Below are 22,360 nucleotides of genomic sequence, written 5' to 3'. Positions count from 1 at the left end.
TCTCTAGTCTTCCTTTTGCAGCCAATATATCTGTGGAAGGCCTGTTGCCCTTCACAGCCCTTGCCAAGTTCAGCTACAGATGGCTTGGCTTCCCTGACCCCATCCCTGGACATTTGCACAGGGTCTCTATGTCCCTCACAGGTTACCCGTCCCTGCTTCCACCTCTTGAATGCTAACATCAGTCTTCCATACAGATTCTTCACGGTGGTGCATGGTAGGAGGATGAAAGGCAATGGGTACGAGTTGAAACAAGACAGGTTCAGCCTAGATAAAGCAAAAACCTTCCCCCGACCCTGTGCATGCTTTAAGTGGTAATATGTTTTTATCTCTGTCCTGTTCACCTGTGGCACTTCTGCATGCTGACCAGGAAATGCAGCAGTTGGCAGAGATGTATAAGCACTTCTTAGACCACGTATTGTCACTTGATCAGCAGTGGAAACTGATTCCCAAGAGAACTTCTGTACTAGAGCAAGCATGCTGAGATACTCAGTACTTGCACCTACCACACCTGAATGGGGTACTCAGGCATTTGGATTTTGACTGACCTGTAACATAAGAGAACAGACTGACAATTTTTAATAGACCATTTTTTATTGAGAGTTAAGATCATGTCTCCCTATGGTGCGCAGAACGCACTATGAAAACAAAATACAGAAGACCGCTTTAGTAAATACACACTGGTTAAGCAACGCTACTTTTTGGCAAAGTGCTGTATTTTGTCGGTTTTCAGCTTGTGTTAAACTATTAAAAATAAGAGCCAGACATTCTTCCATATCAAAAGGACTGCTACAAATAAAGAAGTGGCTCTGGAGAGAAGCTGCCATATATGCATAGACTGACATACAGTATTAATCCTAACTGAAATGTCCCTTTTGAATCTTCAAGTTTGCTGTGTAGAAGGCACAGTTTAAAATGCAAATCTGTCTATTGACCAATACATATGAAAATACAGTTTCAGCAAGATTCATGAATATCAATCAGTATGAGACAGTGCAAGGCCTCCACTTTTACAAGAAAAAACACACACACACTTTAATACAATTCGAAAACCATATAAAAAGCCACATAGCTCGCTATTAAAACAGAAAACCAAAACAAATCTAATTGCCCAACAGTTCCAGGCACAAAACAGGGCTAGACCAACATAAATATGTAAAACAAATTAACAGAAAGCCATTGATGCAGTACTCTCTCACACAATAATATGGTTTCCAATATTAAAAATTGAGATGCACAGCTTTGTGCAACAAAACAGTTTATATCCTGAAAGATATAGGTTTTCATCACCAGAAAGTCATCTAGTAATGTAGTATAAAAAGATCAGTATCTCCCAATTCTAGGAGCAGTCTAAAGTTGCATTTACTTGCCTACTGAGAAGAACAGACCAAGGCTCTCATTGTAATGCCTGGGAGCCTTATACTCTCAACTTCATCTCCCCGTTAAAAGTTGAAGGATTACTCCTTCCAACACGGGGAGGTGGAGAACTCCATCTTCCTTCATTTCACTTTAAGAAAATTAAAGCTGAAGGAAAGCAGTTACTTTTATATAAAAAGAAAAATAAAGGAAAGCAAAGAATTTTCCTGAGCTAGAGAGTTGGCGGTGAGGAGAAGGAAGTTTAAGCTGGGCAAAAAGTTGGAGTGATAAAGGTAGATAATCTGAGGCTAGTAAGAGTATCAGTGAACAGACGAGAGACTGGTGAAGCTACAGCTATTTGCAGATAAACCAGAGTATTTGGACCACAAAAGAATTGTTGTATGGACATGGGCACATACTGCTGAAAAGAGCAGTAACAAAATCTCTGTTCTGGAAACACATGATGTGACCAATTTTGTTTTCTTTCACTGTCCATGTGAATTCAATGTGTCTTTAAAAAAAAAAAAAAAGACTAGTGTATCCAGGAAAGCACCTCTTGCTTTTATACATTTAACAATTTGTCATCATCCCTTTGCAACAATCCCAACTAATCCCAGTGAAGCAGCACATCTGCAGTGAAACAGATTATAAATGTTGTTTCCTGTACACTAAGTATATGCCACAACAATTCTAGCTGCAGAATGTGCAACAGTACCACTACATCAAGGTTAATCCAAATTCTTGGGTTTTGCTTCAGTGAAATTGAAGCATTTGGCTGAATTTCAAATACTTCATAGGTCTGGAATAATTCACATTATTGATCCTGCCTAGTTTCAAAGACTCCTCATACTAACTTCTGTATAAGGACTACTGGAAGACATGGTTGAATGTTAACACTTTAATGCCCTAGGCACTAAACACAAGGAAAAACAGTAAGTCACATTAAGCACCGACAGAAAGGGGGATAAACTTAGTTATATTTCCCCCCCTCTTTCAGTGCAGATTTCTGTTTCCTCACCTCTACAGCCATTTAATCTACTTCCTAGATTGATCTATCAGGGTTCGGCATGCCACGTGGCTGCTGTGTAATACACGCTCTTTGTTAAACAGGTAAACTTTACTTTTTTTTTTAAGTGCCTGCCAACTTCCAAAACATCTCACACAGTGTTCTTAAGAAAACTACTTGTTAGTTTTGAATGGCTTTTCTTTCCTGTTGGCCCACAGAATTGCTATCCAGTCCTTCTGCCCCCAATGGGCTAGGAGAACAGCCACTGCCGATTTATCTCAATTTTTATACACCCTCTTATCACTGTGTTTAATTGTGTAAGACTGTTTTTCAGCATGCTCTTCTCCCTGCCACACACTGCCCTTCATTTCCAGTCACAATTAACTCAGACTTCATTTTCATAGAGAGAACGAGAGAAAATTAGGACAGCTTCTGATAAAACCTTCCTTCTAGCTACTTTTGAGCTACTCTCAATCTGTAAATATGAGACAATCTAACAGCAATTAGCAGCTCAGAAATAGCTATCCATCAGCCTGACTTCTACTGCTACTATCAGTAGCAGTCAGCTACTGATAGGATTAAAAGAATGGTTGATCCACCATCTTTTTCCTTTAACTAGATTAGAGATTAAATGAAATAGGGTAGGGGAAATACATCTTTCAAAGACAGAAAGAGAAAGAGCTAGAGAAAGGGAGTAAGAACTCGAACTGTGCCAAGTAACACCCAGTTCAGCTCTCTGGGTTCTGTGTCTGCACTTAACCCATAGGTCCACTTTTCCTTCCACTCCACTGTGAGGTACTACATCTGTAACACAGTGCCATATCATACTGCAACAATACTGGGGGGGACATTTAACCCTTTTCCGATACCCACATTAAGTACCCAACACACCTACACAGATTCCACTAACACAAGTAGGTTCTAGGCAATTTAGATTAGATGTCCTTCTTGTAACAGTTCGGCATAGCTATGTAATATCCACCGGCAGCTATAAAATTTCCATCTTAGAAAGTAATCATATATACTGAATATAGACAGACACACAAGCTGTCAAGTACTGGTCTTTAAAGCATACAGCTAACCTTAAATTTTCTAACTCCACTTTGATTAATGCAAAGTGTAACTGATTTCCATCTCAGTTAAGTTTCTTTAAAATACCAATTAAGAACCCATCTATACATCATAGTTTATAAAACAGCACACAAACTATCATATGATAGGCTTCCAAGACATTGATATTTAACATCAATGTTTAGAACTTGCTGCAAGATGTTCAGAGATTTGTGTGTCATTTCAAGAGAATGCAACACTAGTTACAGTTGTGTTTGAAGGATTGATGACCAGCTTCAGATTGACCACACTTAACTATGCATGAAAACAAGAGCAACCTAAAAACAATTAGACCATAGATTAAAACCACGAGAGCCATCAGTAATTGAACTGACGCTGGCAAGGCTGGTGAACAAACAGTCTGTTGTGCTTGATTTGCCGAGAGTGGCAATCCCTGGTGAGGTTTTGGCGACGGAGACCGTTTTTGTTGAGATAGTGTCTTTCGTTATGTTCTTTTATCCAGTGGGTAGGATGAAAGCTCTTGGTTTTTTCCAGAAAAGTTGAATGAGTAGCAAGAGCTGCGACATAGCAGTGAACATGCTGTCCTGTTTCATTTCGGGCCTCCAGTCTAGAAACATAACAAGCAGGTATCAGTCATTACTGAGGTGCATTGGAAATACATGCAAACTATAGAGGGCAGGAGAACACAGACATCAACATCCAGCATTTCAAAAGTGCACCCTTAATCTACTGGACAGACATTTGGGCTGAGGCGAGGTCAAGCCAGTTTAGGAAAACCACATTGGTAAGTAACACGTAGTGCTCCTAACTCACTTTTAGTGTGAAGGCACCACAATAGCCTTTGGACTTTTGGCATATTATGCTATTGCACCCTTCCTTCCCGACCCCGCCTCCCTAAGCCCAAGATGCAATATAAATCAGAAATATAAGGCAATGTGTGTCACACTGCTCCAGCTTTAGAAGACTTGAGTTATCCACTAGGCAAAGTTTGGTTTAAAAATCATCTTGAGCATAGGTGGTTCAGCCTGAAAAACAGGAGCACACTAGTGACAGTGTGTTTGGATTGCCAGCCACACAAATACATCCAAACAATGTTCATGCAGAGGAATGGGAAAGATAGACCAGTTGTGACACACAGAGGAAATAACTTAGAAGGATTGTTCCTCAACCAGCCCTCTAGATTTTATGAGCAGAGTCAGCAGTTTTGGCAAACCCTTACTCCATCATGCACTAGTAAAAAACAAATCAGCAGCCTATGCAAGCAGGGACTGACATATTGAAAAAGGACTTCCCTACTTGACAGAACAATCACTGGTGTTTCCTGAAACTTCCAAAGTAAAGCTAAAAATAGCTTGGCAGTTTTAAAAGCAAAGCAAATTCCAAGTCTGAATGCCACAGCTGGTGTGAGACCAGTGGCACCAGAGTTGCTTGCCATCTCTGCCCCCGCCCAGGACCCAACGACTAGCTTTCAACTCAGTGGTGCCCAGGAAAGATGTCTGCAAGACCAGGAGCTTGCTCAGGCATGAGCAAGAGGTCTCTTGGGAAGTCTGTTTTTCAGCACTAGCATGACTCTATAATAAAGTCTCTTCTGGAAGAGTTTAATTTGCATTTATTAGAACTAGTGTGGCCAGCAGGAGTAGGGAAGTGATCGTGCCCCTGTACTCGGCACTGGTGAGGCCGCACCTTGAATACTGTGTTCAGTTTTGGGCCCCTCACTACAAGAAGGACACTGAGGTGCTGGAGCATGTCCAGAGAAGGGCAACGAGGCTGGTGAGGGGTCTGGAGAACAAGTCTTATGAGGAGCGGCTGAGGGAACTGGGGTTGTTTAGCCTGGAGAAAAGGAGGCTGAGGGAAGACCTCATCGCTCTCTACAACTACCTGAAAGGAGGTTGTAACGAGGTGGGTGTTGGTCTTTTCTCCGAAGTAACAAGTGATAGGACGAGAGGAAATGGCCTCAAGTTGCGCCAGGGGAGGTTTAGATTGGATGTAAGGAAAAATTTCTTTACTGAAAGAGTGGTGAAACATTGGAACAGGCTGCCCAGGGAAGTGGCGGAGTCCCCATCCCTGGAGGTATTTAAAAGACGTGTAGATGAGGCTCTTAGGGACATGGTTTAGTGGGCATGGTGGTGTTGGGTTGACGGTTGGACTCGATGATCTTAGAGGTCTTTTCCAACCTCAATGATTCTATGATTCTATGATTCTATTGTATGATGTCTCTGTAGACAAGTCTGGTCTGCCATGCCCATGGTACACCCTTGTAGCCTTGCTCTTGGGGGGGCTGCAGGTGCCTGCACAGAAGTGAGCTCTTCTGCCTCCCCCGACTTCACACTGGAGCAAAATATTCCCTGTCAGCAAGGGAATACTCCTCCCTTCTACTTTCTTTTAAATATCCAAATCCACTTGCTTTTGGCTCCTTCACTAGCTTGAGATGACTGACTGAAGCCTACAGACTCCAGAATAGCCACGTGTGACATGCTCGTTTTCCCCTGTTCATTAACTGGATATTGTCCTAAACCTAGCACTTGAAATACAAAGCAAGAAACAAGTAAGATAGCACAAATCAATTCACAGTGCCTTGTAAACATTTTTCTCTGCGGATTACACCAGTTTAATTCACATGAGGGTGCCTGCAAATATTGGGCTACTGTCTTCTATGCAGGGCAATCCCTTAACATTCAACAGTGCTGGAGGCAGAACTCCAAATGAAGTCTTACAGGGGAAAACTGTAAGGAGCTAGGAAGCCACACCATGTTGTGTTACTAGAACCTGTATTTCCTAAGCACGCCCTCACTGCATGTCATTAGCTAGAGAAGGGCATCAACTGCTAATACAGAGCGTTGTGGTTTGTAATGGAAAAATATGACTAACCTGACGAACAGGGGGAAGTTTATATGACATCCTTTTGCTTTGAAAGGAATTTAAAAGGAGCAAATAGATTTCTTCCACAAAAGGAGAAAAAAACAGTTTAAATTGCTGACTGAAGATATTAAAGCTTTTTCCCCTCTTATCAAATACACTTCCAGCAGTGGTTTGCAAACCAATACTTTTCTATTTGTCACCTTGAAGTGAAACTAGGATAGCAGAGGTGGTTTGAATTAGCTAGAAGGCCCCATACTCTTTTAATACGGCATTTTGGTATCTTAGTGGTTCTCTTTGGTAGCCTGGCACTAGTGAGCTCCAGGCACTGAAAGAACAGGGCTTATGAGCCTCCATCAATGTTGTCAAAATGTCATTTTAGAGGGGCTGTGTCTAAAGCCAGACCGCTGCTACATATATTCACTGCTGTGTCCCCAGCATCTATTTTGCTAGAAAGCAAAAGTGTCCTGCTAGTTGTGCTATAGAGCCAGACCTCACAAGAAACATTAAGGTATTCAGACCCCGCCCCAATTAATATTTAAGTAATTTTTCTGCACTTAGCATTTTGCCTGTTAAAGCAGATGTAGTTAGGCTTGATCAAGTAACATCATTTGGCACAAAGGTTAGTCCTGAAACCAGTATTGTTTTGGCAGACAAGGCTCTAGAGGAAGCAGTGTTGCTAGCAGCCTGATCAAACAAAAAGCACTGTCCCAAAACAGTAGTACTTACTGTGCCAGTGTGCCTTAAGCAGCTTTTCTTGGCCCTACAATGTTAAATGGCCAACCATTAAACCACTAGACACTTCAAAACAGCTTTTGAAACTTACTGCATTATCAGTGTAATTGATTTTCCCAGTTTCTGTAGTCTACCTCAGCTTTAGACTTAAATCTACTCCCAGTTCTGCCACCCAAAATAACTCTTATACAAAAGTCTAGATCCTCTGACGAAGCAACAGCACAGAGTTCAGTGTGGAAAAAAACTTAATTGCACACCACTCGAGGATCATCACACCTTTAGCTTCCCAACACATTAAAGCAGCTTAACTGTACCACATAGTATAACACAGGATTCTTCTAGAGAAGAATTTATACCAATATCCCTTGTTCACAAGTCAGAGAAGTCAGACACTGACTTTGTGTGTTACTAATTCCTTCAGACCCTCCTTTTAAGAGGTGCTATGTGCTCATAGCTTCCCTCCCCCCCGATTTAAGTTAAGCTAGACCCTTGATGCTTAACATCACAAACTGCCCTCCCCAAATATTTATACAAGTCTCCTGTTCTCCAAGATTAATGGTATCGGCACTATACTTCAATATTATCGGCACTATACTTCAATATTATACAGCAGCATGACATCTCAAGTCACTCATTTCTTTGAAGTAAGAACTTTAAATATGGCAAGGAAGTGATCAGAAAGGTCAATGGGCATCTACCTACAGCAACTCTACCACTACACTCATTTTTTCCTGTGTAACAAAGCTTACTATACTGTGATTTTTTTTTTTCTTTCCATTTTCAATTGTCTCTAAGCGTAGGCACCAGATTGGAGGAAAAGTCACTCTTTGCTATTAACCAGGATTCATGAAACACCCAATTATTTCCAAATCAATGAACACACGGGCAAGTGTGGAGTCACAATGGTAGAAATACTCTATTTGTATACGTCTATGTATACTATACTCGTATAGCTGTATATACTGGACAGTTACCATCAAAGCAGCAGTGCATGGCAAACATGCATCTGCAGTAACTCCACATGGCTGGATCTTTAGGACTGCAAAAATCAAACAAGGTAACTTCTACTTTTAGCAAGGTAAGAAGTTTGCAGCACTATTTTTTACCTTGAAGGGAGTAAGTTTTGTGGAATATTTCAGTTTGCTTTTTTTCCACAAGCCACCTGTGGAAAAATTTAATCCTGTCCTAATCTATCACTACCTTGAGGAACAAAAAAATACCAAAACAGACTTCCCTGTCAGGATAGTTAAAGTAGTATTTTTTCATCTCACAAGGTGACTAAAAGGGTACTGACTAACAGTTATGAAAAATACACATAGCTCTGGAGGGGGCAAAGTGCTTTCAAATCTACGTTATCAGCTATATGGGTAGCTGCCACCAGTTTCAACAGGACCGGAGCGTATTCTGCAAGGGAACAATTAGGCTCCATAAATATTCACTGCAGTGTCAAAATAGCATACCCCAACTGTTTCCTGACACGGTCATCTTGTATAAGATTTTTCTAAGCAGGCAGGCAGCCCTGACCACCCTACCCACCTTGTGTAGTATTCATGCTTTATTCACTTGCTGAAATAAGCTGGAAAATTCAGTATTAAGTGTCTAAGCTGATCAAGTAGAAACCAGATATTTTCAGCAACAGAGCTCCTTGACAGGAGAAGTCAGACATACCTGGGACTACCTGGGCTGTGAAACTCCTCATCTCCACATCCAGACTCATTAAGGCCGTGACAGGTATTGTGGACAGCATACACAGACATGCTGGGATGCTCTATTAGGAGGTTCTCCATCGGACTGGTTTCCACTTTGATAGTGGCTAATCCACCTGCAGTAAAACATGGGGGAGGGGTGATAAACCAGCTCTCCTCCATGGGACATGACTCAAACTGGATGAAGCAAGACTCGCTGGCCTCTGGCAAGTGTTCCAAGGGAGACGGTAAACAAGAGAAGACAGGAGAGCCATCCACAGCCGATGCTTCAGTGATGTCTGCTTCCTCCACAGAGCAATTAGTGCAAGTGTCCGCTGTAGGTGGCCATTAGTCAGTGGAGAGGAACCCATGGACGCAACAAGGTTGCACGTAGCCAGAAACAGGATATCAAAAAACCAACAAAGAAACAGAAATAAACCCCTATCAGCACATATACAAATTTTTATTACTTTTTTTAAAAGCAAGGGGAGGGGAAAAGGGAGTTCCCTGATGAGCCATGCTAGACATGTAAAACAACTGTTATCAGTAAAGCAATACAATTGCGTAATAAATCAAACATATTTTATCTGTACAAGTGGTTCTGCTGAAGCCTGTGTCAGGCTTATAAATCTGACATCATTTTTCTCATCAGTTTACATAACATGTTTTGGTACATTTGTTTGGAAGACACCCTGTGCTCTAATCCACACTGGTTTTGCTTAGGTAAAGTTTCTCCCAAGCTAATGGTTTCTAAGTAGAGCTTACGTTTGACAGACGTCTTACCTATAAAGTCAACCAGAATCCACTCGTCATCTTCTTTCTCACTGAACTCTGGCTCTTGGCTGGACAAGCTATTAATCTCTCCCATGAGCATGTTATTTAACCTCTGGAACATTACTAAGGCAGGAACAAGACTTTGGCTGGTAGGTCTTTATATCCAAGGTTCAAGGCACAGCTCACACTGTACTAGAAGAGTGGCGTAGACTTGAGATTAAAGTGCATAGATGCTTTATCAGCTTAGGTATGGGACATGCAGAGGCATGACTGGTAAACAGTTTACGTGAAACCTGCAAAAAAAATGATGACAGAGGTCTTAATGACAAAGCAATAGGTAACATCCCTAGGGAACAAATTAAAAACCCTCTCTTTAGTGCAGTCTGAGGCACCAGTGAACATTTCTCCCTAAGAGGAGAGGCAGCTTCACTGGCATTCACCATTCCCTCCCAGCTAGATACACACAGAAAAAACCTAGGTCTCTAGGTCTCTCCTCAGAGCTGAGCATCTTCTTCCAGATCCTCCTCCCCGTGCAAAGGTCTGTTCAGCTGTCGGTCCCCACCTTCTCCTACAGGAGGAGACAACTTTTGCACAGAAGCCTTGTGCCTATGCTCACTGAGGTGCTCCCCCAGCTCCCCATCTGTCTTCCTGGTCAGAGAGAGATGCAAAGGGCAAGCACAGATTTTTCTGCTCCAGATATCGTGCCGCCTCTGTTGACACAGCCACACACCTCTCCCAGAGACTCCTGCAAGGGCTCCCAGGGGTGCCCAAGGCAGCGTATCTTCTCTCTCCCATCACACACAGTTCAGGGCCACTGCTTACAAGTTAACACAGTGGGAAGGCACATCCCCTCTTCAGGTTCAAAGTGCACTACATAGTTACCGGTGGGATCATTTTCACAGCGAGTGCCCAACTAGTCATGTACGGTAAGTCTAAGTAACAAGGAAAAGTAACTTGTATACTTAATTAAAATCAATGTTTATTTCTCAATATGCTTCCCTAAATCTACATGTAATTAGTCACTATAAACCTGAACTCTACATTTGGCAGTTAAGATGAAAAAATCCCATTACTACCGAGAAGCTGAATGTTCAACCACCTCAGATCAGCATGCTTGCAGCCTTTGAATATTTATGTATGAGCCAATAAAGACAATAGAAGCCATTAAAGAAGCTGAATAAGTAAAGACTATATATGAAAAATATTCACCGATTTAACTACAAGTTAATTCAAATATTACTATGGTGAAATTATCACAGAATGTCAGAATTATTACAGATTAAATACCTGTTTAATAATTAAATAGGGAAGAAGATACACATGTAAGAGGGTATGAGTGTCTGCATTCAGAAAGAGAAAGGGACTAAGACACACTACACTAGACAAACCCGGCCATTAAAAGAAGATACAACCCATAAAGAATATTATTTAAGGTCAGTATACCCAGCTTCATCCTATAACTCTCAGACCACACTAAAGGGTCATTTTGGCCTCCTATGTCATCCTACCCCAGGACACCGGACCCCATCACCTACTTGTTCAATGCAAGGACAAGCACCTGCTCCACAGAATGCTGCTCCTATAGACATTTATGCAGCTACCTCCTTATTCAAGCAGCACAAAAGGATAGGATTAGAATTTAAAGTAGTCTTCAGAAGCAATATGAAAAGGTACAGTGTAACTCAAGAAGATATGCACTCTAGTTCTTCGACAGGAACTATCAGCTGCAAGAAAATACAAGACAAGGAACAAGCGGCTCAGCTGCAGTAGTGACAAAAGGCTGGTTTTTAGGACCATACTTGAAAATGAAACATCTAGGCTCTAAGAGAGCTACAAGAATGATCAGAAGTCTAAAGAAAAGTGATAAAATTTTAAAAATGGAAAGGCTTAACAGAGAAAAGGAAAAAATGACAACAGTAGTCAATTATGTGAAGAAAGAGGCAAACATTTATTCCCTTCTTCTACATTCACAGCAAGCAGAAGTGGCTTTTAACTGCAGTAAAGTTCAATTTTCAGTGGCTACTAGCAGGAAACACGTTTAACCATTAAGGTCGCTAAGCCCTGGTTGAGTTACCTAAGGAAACGCCAAGTGCCCACAGCGTTCCTAAGCATCTTCTTGAGAAGGTTTGAGTGCTTCAATTATAGACAGAGCTTGCTACAGATAAGGAAATGGACTCTAAGTGAAAGCTTGAAGTCTGTAGCTTTCCAGTTATCTTCCACATCCATCCCTAACCCTCTTTTGGCACAAGGCCTAGGAACAAAAGAGTTCATTTTTTCTTTAGGCTAACTAGCAAGCCACAGCATAATTGCTGTTCAGCGCTGTCTTTCTCCATACTCCCACTGCCACACGCATGTGCTGCCCCTTTCCTAAATTGAGGCTGGAAGTACCTTTAGGCAAGGGCTGTCTTTTTGTTTTGCGCATGGAGTGGAGCAAGATGAGAGCTCACACGCCTATATTACGGCTTCATAGGCATCACAGCAACATCAAATAATTAACCTCTAACAAGGAAAAGGGAGATCACTGTTCCTGAGAACATAAGCTAAAGAAACTACAGCTTTTGACCCATAAATGTCTTTCTGTAGATCAAAAGCAGGTTGTCCCATTTTCCCCTTCCCCAAGGAGGATCCAAAAAACCATCTGAATCATTTAGAAACCAGTTGATGTTTTGACATCCTTTCGGACGAGTGCCTCTGAAACCACCACACTTGCGTGCTATTGTGCAAGTCAGATGGGGACCAAGAAGCGACACTGTTACCACAGACCATCATTAGGGGAGGCAAACGAGGCAGAGGCTGAAAGAGAGGTACTCTAGTTCTCAAGACACTATCAGCCACGAGAAAAGACAAGACTAAGAACAGCTGGCTCAGCTACAGTAGTGATAAAAAGGCTGTTGTAGATAACACATCCAATGCATGCCACCAATATTGTATTGTTGCATTAAAAAAAACCCTTTTTTTCTTTTTTTTTCCTCCTATCCTAGCAGGGGAGATGGGGCACATGTGAAGCAAAAAATCCCGGGGTGAGGGGGGGGAAAACAAACACCCCCCCCCCATCACTTCTGCAGTTCTCTGTGAGAGCTTGGCTACCGATCTTCCCGTGCCCTCAAGCTCGCAGCCTTTTAATTACCACCAGGAGGCTCCAAAAAGCCGCTTTCCGCGCAGCCGGCGGGTGACCCGGCAGAGCCCGCAGCAGCTGCGCACCTTCCCGGCTGCGCTCCGGAGCCCAGCCCCGCCGCTGGGCGGGCGGTAGGACAGGACTACCGGCTACCCGACAGCCGGGAAAACGGCAAAACCCTCCCGGCCTCGGTGTTTTCCGAGGAGAGGGGAGCCGGGACGGATGCGCGGGGAAACGGGAGCTCCGCCGCCGCCGCCTTCCCCCGCCTCGCCCGGGCACTCAGACCACCACCGCCGCCGCGTCCCCCGCCGTTCAGTCAGCCGGGGCACCGGCGGCGAGCCGGGCAAAGCAAACTCACCCGGACCGCGCTGCTCCCGCCTCCGCGGCCGCGCTGACTCCGCACCCTGCGGAGCCCTTTGTTGTTATAGCCGCGGCCCGCAGCTGACGGCCCGGCCGCCCCGGCCCCGCCCCTCCCCGCCCCTCCGCCAATGGGCGCCGCCGGCGGCTGTCGCTAACGCACGTGACGGGCGGGCAGGGACGCCGCGGGGGGGGGGGGGGGACGGGGCGGGCGCGGGGGCGGGGCGGAGCCCCGCCCCCGCGCCCGCCCCGTCCCCCCCCCCCCCGCATTACCGGAGCCGGTGGCTGGGTATAAATTCTCTACGTTTGGGGAAATAAAGTGCTGAACACACCGGGGGGGGGGCAAATTCCGTTAAGGTGGCAGTTATACGGCTACCTTGGAAAGCAGGTGGTTAGGAACAGAGGTAATTAAGTATACAAAATCTTAATTAATAACGTAATTAAATATGCGATTTGATTGTTAATTAAACGTGCCTGTTTAATTAGGAATCAAATACTCAGAATGATAATTTATAGGGTGGTTTGGGTTGGAAGGGGTCTTCAAAGAGCATCCAAGTCCAACTCCCCTGCCATGGGCAGGGACATCTTGCAGCAGGTAGGGTTGCTCAAAGCCCCGTCCAACTTGGCCTTGAACACTGCCAGTGATGGGGCATCCACAACTCCTCTGGGCAACCTGGTCCAGGGGCTCACCACCCTCATTGTAAAATATTTCTCCCTTGTGCCCAATTTACTCTCTTTCAGTTTAAAATCTGTTCCAGTGTCTCACCACCCTTATGTCCAACCTAAATCTGCCCTCTTTCAGTTTAAAACCATCGCCCCTTGTCCTGTCACTACTGTCACCCGGTAAAAAGTCTGTCCCCATCTTTCCTATAAGCCCCCTTTAGGTACTGATAGGCTGCAATAAGGTCTCCCCGGAGCCTTCTCTTCTCCAGGCTGAACCACCCCAACTCTCTCAGCCTTTCTTCATAGGAGAGGTGTTCCATCCCCCTGATCATTTTCGTGGCCCTCCTCTGGACCCGCTCCAACAGGTCCGTGTCTTTCTTATGCCGAGGGCTCCAGAGCTGGACGCAGTACTCCAGGTGGGGTCTCACCAGAGCAGAGTATAGGAGGAGAATCACCTCCCTTGACATTTACTAGGCTGAAGCGCCTTAGCTGGGCTGTAAAGTTCCCAAGTCACACATCTGAAGCCCTAGAAAACTTGTGCATTAGGTCACTTACCCCATCCACTCACTGTTTTTCTTTCAGGAAAAAAAAAGAAGAGGCGATGAACATAAATGCAGTGCTCTTCTGAGAGATGAACAGCTTAAAGGAAAGGAATTTCCAGGCGGTGAACTTACAGTCCAGGGCAGCCGGTGTAGCCGTGCTGCACACCTTCAGTCGCCTAATGTAACTCTGACTATATCAGAGTGTTAATAGTTGCTTCAGACTGCGGCGGATGCCAGATGGGCAAATATCTGCATCCTTCGGAAGATGCTGAAATAAATGGGTGATGTGTAGCCAAACTGTTTTACATGCAACACATCTTAACAATTTAGGATTTTTCATGGTTTCAGTAGTGATGAGTAACTGGATTTGTAACAAGCGATAATAACATTTTCTACTAAAATACAGGTGTGCAATATGAATGTGTTACAGTTGCTGGAGTCCAGATAAACTTCTTGATCTTTTAACCTCAGTGTTTAATAATATCTTTTTTGTACACTTTTTTTTTTTTCTTTCTTGTAAGGACAAAGCTTTTCTATGTAAAACAAAATGGATAAAGTAAATTTTGGAAAAACACCAAAAAGTGTCTTCCTGCAGCCGGGAATAGCCTGTGTAATTTGACTGACAAACTGTCTAGCTGTATGATTTGCAATATTTTTGCAAAAACTTCAAATGTCTGGTATTTGATGATATTTTTCTAGGCTGAACTAACCCTTCCTGAATTATGAGATCAACTTGACTTTTATAACATCGGCACTATCAAGGGGCGTAAACTGATTGTACGTTTGATTGAACTTTCGGTTTATAAGTTGAAGCAACTCGGGAAAAAGCCTACAAAGGCTCTTGATTTTCAGTGATAGGGGCTCCAGGGTTGAGGGGGGGAGGGGAGATGGCAGAAGCAGCACGTGTCTGTAAATTCAAGATAGGCGAGACAGAAGATTAAATTTACAGAATAAATGCCCCAAAGAATTTATCTGTATCGCAAAATTACATTGTGTTAGAACACGTTAATTAAGGCGATACAAAGCACTTAGTGTAGACAAGAACTGTCATGTTTGGCAGCTGGGTTACCTTGGGTCAACAACAACAAAAAATGTTAAACATAGTAGTCTTTGTTTATATTGACTGTTACACTAAGCATTACGTGTTAATCAATTAACATAATGTATTTTTCTAGTGTAGGCAAGCCCTAGGAGGGCTTGGGTTGTATTTGAGATACAGACTCATAATGAAGTTAAAAGGCCAGTGTTTATATTTTTTAAAGTCCCCTGAGAAGTAAATAAAGGGATAGAAGCTCTTCTCTTTCTGCAGCGTTGCTCTCAATTTCTTTCCTCTTCATTTCACTTATCTTATTTATTAATTCCCTATTGTCACAAAGTGGTGGAAACAATGGACTTGCTTATTCTTTCCTCCAAATCGCATCGCTGTTGGCAGGAGAGGGGCAGATCTGAAAGCTACCCCTCTTCTCAACCTGGCAACCAGTGCGCTTTTGTTCCAGATCTGACAAGTACTTAGGCATATGAATGGTTACAAATGAAATAAATTACGTGTGTGTACTTAAATACCTGCTGACCAAGAAACCGGGTATTTCATCCCACGCTCACTGAGGTCAGCGACGAATTTTCTGGTGATTGCAATGGTGTAGGTTGTGGCCTTAGATGCTTTATTCAAAGTCTTTCAAATCAATTAGCCTTTCTATTGATTCTAAGGGTTGTTAGATCAGGCCCTTAGACAGCAAAAGAAATACAGTCACTTTGGTCTGGGGGCTTGCTGGACCAAAGCAAAAGCTGACTCAGGGACTGGTCTTCCTTTGAGGAATTTGACTTTTGTATTTGTATTACAGAAAAAAAAAATCTGGAGATCTCTGGAGCAAGGGAACTGTTCATGTTTCCAATAATACGTGTCCTTGCATGACTCTGAACTATTGGTAGGAGTTAGCAGAGAGTCCATTGTACTTTCTGTGTGCTCAGTGGCAGCTTAATGGCACAGCCATTGCTGTGCCTGCAAAAATTTCCCTGTGCGTCCAGAGTGCGCTGTATGTCATAGGAATAGTAACCGATTGGGCAGCGGTCCCCTGTTATTTGAACTGTATTGATTTTTCAAGATCCTACGCGTTAATGTGAGGCATGACCTATTGTCTGGGTTCCCACTACGATGACATACTACAGCAGTATTTAGCAGGCACAATATATGTCTATCCATGGAGTACAGAAACACTGACCTTCCTACCACAAGACCTGCGAGTTACAGTGAGCGCATTGAAGTTATAACAAAGCACTGCCATGTGTCGTGCCTCTTGGAGAGGCCCTACTCCGCAGACGTGCCTGTTTAAATGGTAGGTGAGAACGCAGATCTACCTCCGTATCAGAAACATTGAGTAGCAGGAGGGAGAATGATGCCAAATAGAGCTTGCACAGACTAAAAAAATAAACTCCCTCTAAACTTTGGAGAAGATATATCCTCCAGACAAAGATAAATAAAAAGGCTTTCAAAAAAATGTGTAACAAACCACTGGATATCACTCTGAGTGATTTGCACGAACAAATCCATCGTTCCCATGCAGCATGAACCTGGCATATCTGTACAAGAACCTCCATACCACTCACCTTTGTTGAAACGTGTGTCATTGATTTAAGGTCAGTGCAGCACAGCTATCAAAACCGAAGTTTCAGTTTAACGTTCAGTTAAAAACCAATGCCCTGAACCTAATCGTGATTACGACCAAGTCTAATGCCTGTTGCCCCATGGAAGATAGCTTCCGTCTGGCTGTGGCAGAAAGTCCTGTGCTGTATGTGAAGAGGTTCTGCATGATTCTGCAAGATCACCGCTGTCAGATACATCTTGGTCTGTCCTGCTGAATGCAATATGCAGAAATAGTGGGGATTTATAATTTAAAAAATATCTCAAGTTTATGATTAACCAGAATGAAATACTTTTTATTTTCCCTATGGAAAAATGCTGTTCAAAAGAGTCCAAGCTTTTCTGTCCAAATTTAGGTACAAACACTTCAAACCTGTTGTTTAAAGTACAAGCAGTCTGAACAGGTCCAAGCTTAAAAAAGCACAGTCTGACATTGGTGTCCTCGCACAAATGTCAATCCCTTTTTTGAAGCGGACTTCTAGATTTAAACATCAATCTCAATGAAAATGGGCACTTCCTTTTCTGCTCTTCTTCCTCTGACTTGAGTAGTGCAAAGGTTTCTTCAACACTGGCTTAAAGACACCAGATTGATTGTTCCTCCTGTAAGTCACAAGCTTCTAATGCTATTTTCCCAAACAGCAAGTTAAAATTTTGAGTAAGAACAGGCCTTTCCAGACTTTTATGCAAAACAGGTGTTAGAGACCTGTTTTTGTATTTCTAGAGCATGAACTCAGCAAATTCAAGAATCCAATTTTGACATGACTAGGAGCCTCATGATTTGGCTGAGCGAGATCCAAGGAGGCAGAAATTACTCTATATGATCCTCCAAACCAGATTGAAAAAGTTGAGGGATTCAGTTTTCTGTGGAAGAACTATTATCTGAAAACATTAAACCTGTTGTCCTTTTCAGCAGAGTCCGTGTTAGAAAAAAACTCTTTTTCCTTAGAAACTGTCAAAACGCAATTCCTGCTTTTCATATTGTTCGAGAGCAAAACCAGGTATAACTCTGTCTTCAAATTGCCATTGGCAGGAAGCCATTGTAAATCATAGCCAGATTAAAAAAATAACGGTAAGCTTTAGCCATACTTTGAGCTCTTTTCCTTGGCTCTGTCAAAATAAAAATCCTCTCAGAAGTCAGTATAGATTTCCATGGTCTGAATAACTCTGCTTTTTTCTAGAGCACCTTCAGTGACAGCATCTGAATCGTTAGCTTGGCTGGAGTGCGTCGGGCGTCTCAGCAGGCAGTGCCACACAGCAGTGCCAGGCAGCAGAGAGCCAGAGGCAGATGCCTCTTCTTGTGTCATTATGTGAACGATTTTTCTCCTGAGCCCAGAGGCATTCATCAAACATTTTCCATTGGGATTGTCTGTCCCCTTTCATATTTGTCTCTTGTACTAGAAAAAGTCCAGCATGGCTTCACTGCTCTTGCCTGAACCTGTCCTCTCCTTCAAGCGCTTGGTAATAAAAGACCCTATTGTACCTCTGGGTACAGCCAGGAGTCGTGCTGCCTTACTGTGTTCCTCTTTGCCCTGTGATTGGAGAGGCTTTCCAGAAGCACGTCTCCCGCCTAAGACAGTCAAGTAAAGCACTCTTATCAGACAAAGGAGAAATGACCCGTGAATTTTTGACTTTGGCATTGAACATGCACGTGTTACATTTATGAAATTCCTACACGCTTCAGATGTTTGATGGGTTATTACCACGGCTATTAACACTGCATTTTTTTTGTTCTTTATTTCAGTGGTGATCTTAGGATGATGGGCATCCCACAGCCAGCATATAGGCAAGTGCGCTTGATCAACACCGAGGAAAGCTGCTGCAGTTTCATGTCGGTAAAAAGTTGTTCTTAAGCACCTACTACAGGTTGAGTTTAGGAGGAATTTACCTTGGTGCCGTAACTTATTTTCCTGTGCTGGATTTATCTTCACAATGATTGTAACTTAATGTTCAGTGAGAGGATAAGTAGGTTTCTGTGTCTGTAGCATATCTGCGCTTTAAATCATGTGGGAATGACAGTGTGCAAGAGAGCTTCCTCCTTATATTGTTAGCTCAAAGCGTGTTTTGTTGTGTGGCTAGCCATGCCTAAAACCCTTCCTTGAATTTTTCTGTACAACCGCAGAGTCAGCAGACACACACTGTTCACATCTCTGAGGCATTTTTAGTCTCACCAGCGATCCATTTGTTTCCTTTCAGCTCTCCCACTGATTCATATGCTTCCTAAAATAGTGAGCACTATCTTTGTTCTGTTGTGACGAGTTACAAAAGAATTGGCAACACCAGTTTAGCACCAAGCAATATGAATCACATCATATACTTGGACATGCTTGGATTTCAACTGTAAGACTCCATCCAATTGCAAACTACCATTATTTTTGAAAGATCTCTTAGTGTTTGCAGGGTACAAAGCCACACACCATGATTCTGTGTTGTTATTCTTTCCAGCCATGGATGTTTCTTGCAAATACTGAGCCCAACATTTCTCAACATAGCTCAGACCAGCCCCAATAGATAAAAAACAAAGGCCAAGTACTTCTGAGAGAAGACCAAATAATGTCTATTGCAATGGAGCCTGAGGTGATCACGGTGGGCAAAAAAGACATGACCTTTCCTGTTCCCAGGTCTCAGGCACTGCATCGGTAACAAAGACAATCAATACTTCACAACATCCTTAGCTCGCATGTTCAAATCTAATTTTAGCATGGCTTATATATAAATATAAATGTGCGTCCCTGTGTATTTCATAAATTATTTATACAGTGTATTACAGTATATATGTATGTATATGTAGTTTACACATGGAGGAATTGACTTGGGATCCCAAGCACTTATTGACAGGTTCCCTTTCTTGCTTAGGTCAGACACGATGAATGCCAGCACTCTGTGCAGCTGAGCTCTGCTGAATGAATAAATAGCGTGGGAGGTCTTGTCTGTTGGGCTAAGTATTTCATAGAAGCCAGGTGCAAGGCTCATCGTTGCATACTGAATCACTGCAACTCAGAATCTGGTCTTGCAGTCATCTGAAGAGCTCTTTTCAGATAGCATTTTAAAACTGGCTCTGTGCAGTAACAAATTAATGAGGTCTCAGTCTCTGCAAGATTTGTGCTAATGAAGCCTCCAGGCAAGAGGCAGATCCTGCCACATGCCCTTCCAGTCTGGAAAAGTTAGTGTTCACAGCAATGTATAGCTTTAGTAAAACTTGCCAGCAAGATCGTCTTGTCCAGCCATCACAGCAAGAGACCTGTAGTTCCAGATTTAGCTGTTAACCTGTTGTGTGGCTTTGGGCAGACTACGTAACTTTGCATAAGTTCGTCCTAAGTAGGATGTGGTCAGGTAGTCAGGCACTCCACCGGGATGATGCAAGAGAGCTGTTTGCACTTAACCCTTTTTACTATAGGCTGTCTAAGAACTTTTCAAATAGCTGTAAGTTGTTGGAAAGGTTCTTGGATACGATGAAGGACAGCTGCTCCTGGGATATTCTTCCAGCTGATGGTTCAGCTGGTGTGAGGTCCAAAACCTAGAGAAAGTAAATTAGTATGCTTCAATTCTTAAACATATACACCAAAACAGCACTTCTTGGCTATGGGTGACAGTGTGACAGAATGTGACAACTTGACAATCATGCCCTCAGTCTCTAAGCACCTGGTATCCCCGAGGGCTCAACCCCAACAGCTGATGTGCTAAGAGCCATTTGCCTCACCTGTGCCAGCGCTTCAAAACATGCTACCTGATGTATTTTAAAGATACATCTTTCATCCTGCTGTGGTAAAAGTGCTCTAGAAATGTTTTTTATAACAAAATTCCTGGCAGAAGCAGGGCCTTAGAGTGTCTTCCAGGGTTTTTGGAAAAACATCATGACTGGTTGTGACAGACTGAGGAATGTGTTGTGAGAAAACAGGCAGTTCAAGAGAAGAGCTAAATAAAAGACGCTGAAGTTGGAAGAACACTTTTTCTCTGTGTCTGAATTTTAGACATATTATCACTCAAATGTCAGTGCTTAAATAATTAAGGTGGTGTAACGAGATGTAATTGCCAGAGCTGCAAGGACAGTAAACATAACTGCGCTATTATCAGGACAAGCTGAGCTTCCAATGGTGCAACAGGTCAAACAGCTATAATCATACCGCCCTACCTGGCATAGGATAAGTGAAGGGGCCACGTGCAAGCTGAACATGAACATACTGTACCTGGGCTCTGGAACTATGATTAGAGCAAAGCTGAAGGTTTATAGATCCCAGGCACAAAACAGCATGATAAAGCTTAAAAAAATTTGAAAGTAAGTTGGAAGAAATATAAGTTTACTATTCAACAGAGTAATGTCTCATTAATTAACTACATAGCTTGGATTGTTAGTGAAAAAAAAGAAGATGCTATTTAAGAATAGGAAATCTAAGATTTTATGTCTGGTCAAGAATAATCCACTGCAAAAACAAAGACTGAGGAGCAAATGAGCAGGGAGCAGCCCTGCTGAAACATTCTGGAGGTTGCATACTCTTTCAAAAACAGCAAACTACATACTGAGAGGTACAAATATAAATAGAGGCTGTAAAATACGTGAGGTAATTCTTCCACTTTTCTCAGTATTGGCAAAGCTCAGCTGGAGCTCAGCAAGCCTGGCTTGGGGCACCATGCTTGGGAGAGATAAAACACTCATCAGGCTACAGAGGAGAGCAATGTGTATGATCAGAGCTCTAGAAAAACACAACTTACATGGGAAGATTGGAGAAATAGGGGGTGCTGGCTCTAGTGAAGAGAAACCTGACAGAAATATGAGAGCAGTCTTCAAAAATAAGATATTGCAGATTAATAAGACATTCCATTGTGGCAGAAATAGACTTTGGTTAGACATTAGGAAAAACTTTCTAAAAATAAGCCTGGTGATGCATTAAGCTAGATTGCCTGGGGATTGTAAATCTTTTTAAAAAGAGATCAGATAAAACTTAGTCAGGAATGAGAGAGAGAGAATTCATCCATCTGTAGAGAGTGGGATGGTATAGATGACTTCTTGAGATCACTTTTCATCTGTATTTTCCATGATAATCCAAAAGATGAGTGTTTGGGGTTTTTTTCAGACTTGTTTATTCATGCTATTCACTTGCTTCTTCATCTTGGAAATGGAAATCCCATTATTCAGTCCCAGTCAGCACTGACTTCAGGTTTTTCTTGTACTCCGTAGCAACACAATATGACTGTTCAAGTTGCAAAGACATCAAGACAAAGTTTAAAATGGTGTTAGTTAAAATAATAACTTTGAAGCGACAATCATACTAGTCAAAATACTTATCATTGGCTTCAAATCAAAAGATTTCATGAAAACAAGTCCTAAGTCGTGCGTCTCAGGTAATTCGCACGGTCTCTTTGACACTTCAAAGAGAGCATGCTGTTTGGATGAAATGTGCACGTTTACTGGGACAGGCCAGACGGAGTCAGGAATAAACCCATTTGGATCCACCCTGCAAAGCAGCTGTTCCCACTCTGGTGTGCCGCAGGTGAAGCAGGAGACCTGTTACCATTTCACCATGCTGCCAGTGCCCATTGACACTTGCATCCATATCCACTGCCAACAAC

The 22,360-nt window shown here is 42.8% G+C and overlaps 1 protein-coding gene across 3 annotated transcripts; it reads right to left on the bottom strand.

Annotated features, from left to right (window-relative positions):
* Positions 1-572: 572 nt before the first annotated feature.
* Positions 573-13,026, bottom strand: TP53INP1 (tumor protein p53 inducible nuclear protein 1). Of its 3 annotated transcripts, XM_076329389.1 has the most exons (5): positions 12,954-13,026; positions 9,490-9,773; positions 8,690-9,041; positions 7,016-7,049; positions 3,926-4,037 (listed from the first exon to the last, which is right to left on the bottom strand). In XM_076329389.1, the coding sequence occupies exons 2-5, from the start codon at positions 9,599-9,601 to the stop codon at positions 4,020-4,022; spliced, it is 516 nt and encodes a 171-aa protein (XP_076185504.1). In that variant the 5' UTR covers positions 9,602-9,773; positions 12,954-13,026; the 3' UTR covers positions 3,926-4,019. The 3 variants fall into 3 exon arrangements, with proteins under 3 accessions (XP_076185503.1, XP_076185506.1, XP_076185504.1); XM_076329388.1 differs by lacking the exon at positions 7,016-7,049 and having other exon boundaries at positions 573-4,037; XM_076329391.1 differs by lacking the exon at positions 7,016-7,049 and having other exon boundaries at positions 573-4,037; positions 8,690-8,843.
* Between the last annotated feature and the right edge of the window lie 9,334 nt (positions 13,027-22,360).

This window comes from Aptenodytes patagonicus, chromosome 2 (genome assembly GCF_965638725.1).
Source record: "Aptenodytes patagonicus chromosome 2, bAptPat1.pri.cur, whole genome shotgun sequence".
NCBI classification, from domain to species: domain Eukaryota; kingdom Metazoa; phylum Chordata; class Aves; order Sphenisciformes; family Spheniscidae; genus Aptenodytes; species Aptenodytes patagonicus.
Note: the sequence above shows the minus strand (reverse complement) of the source record. Positions and strands in the feature narration are given on the sequence as shown.

Excerpts from the sequence above, each read along its gene's own strand:
- TP53INP1 (XM_076329388.1), bottom strand. The coding sequence starts at position 9,601 with ATGTTCCAGAGGTTAAATAACATGCTCATGGGAGAGATTAATAGCTTG. Across the intron at positions 9,042-9,489 it reads GATTCTGGTTGACTTTATAG|CGGACACTTGCACTAATTGC; the intron begins GTAAGACGTCTG and ends GGCCACCTACAG. Across the intron at positions 4,038-8,689 it reads CACAGCCCAGGTAGTCCCAG|ACTGGAGGCCCGAAATGAAA; the intron begins GTATGTCTGACT and ends TTATGTTTCTAG.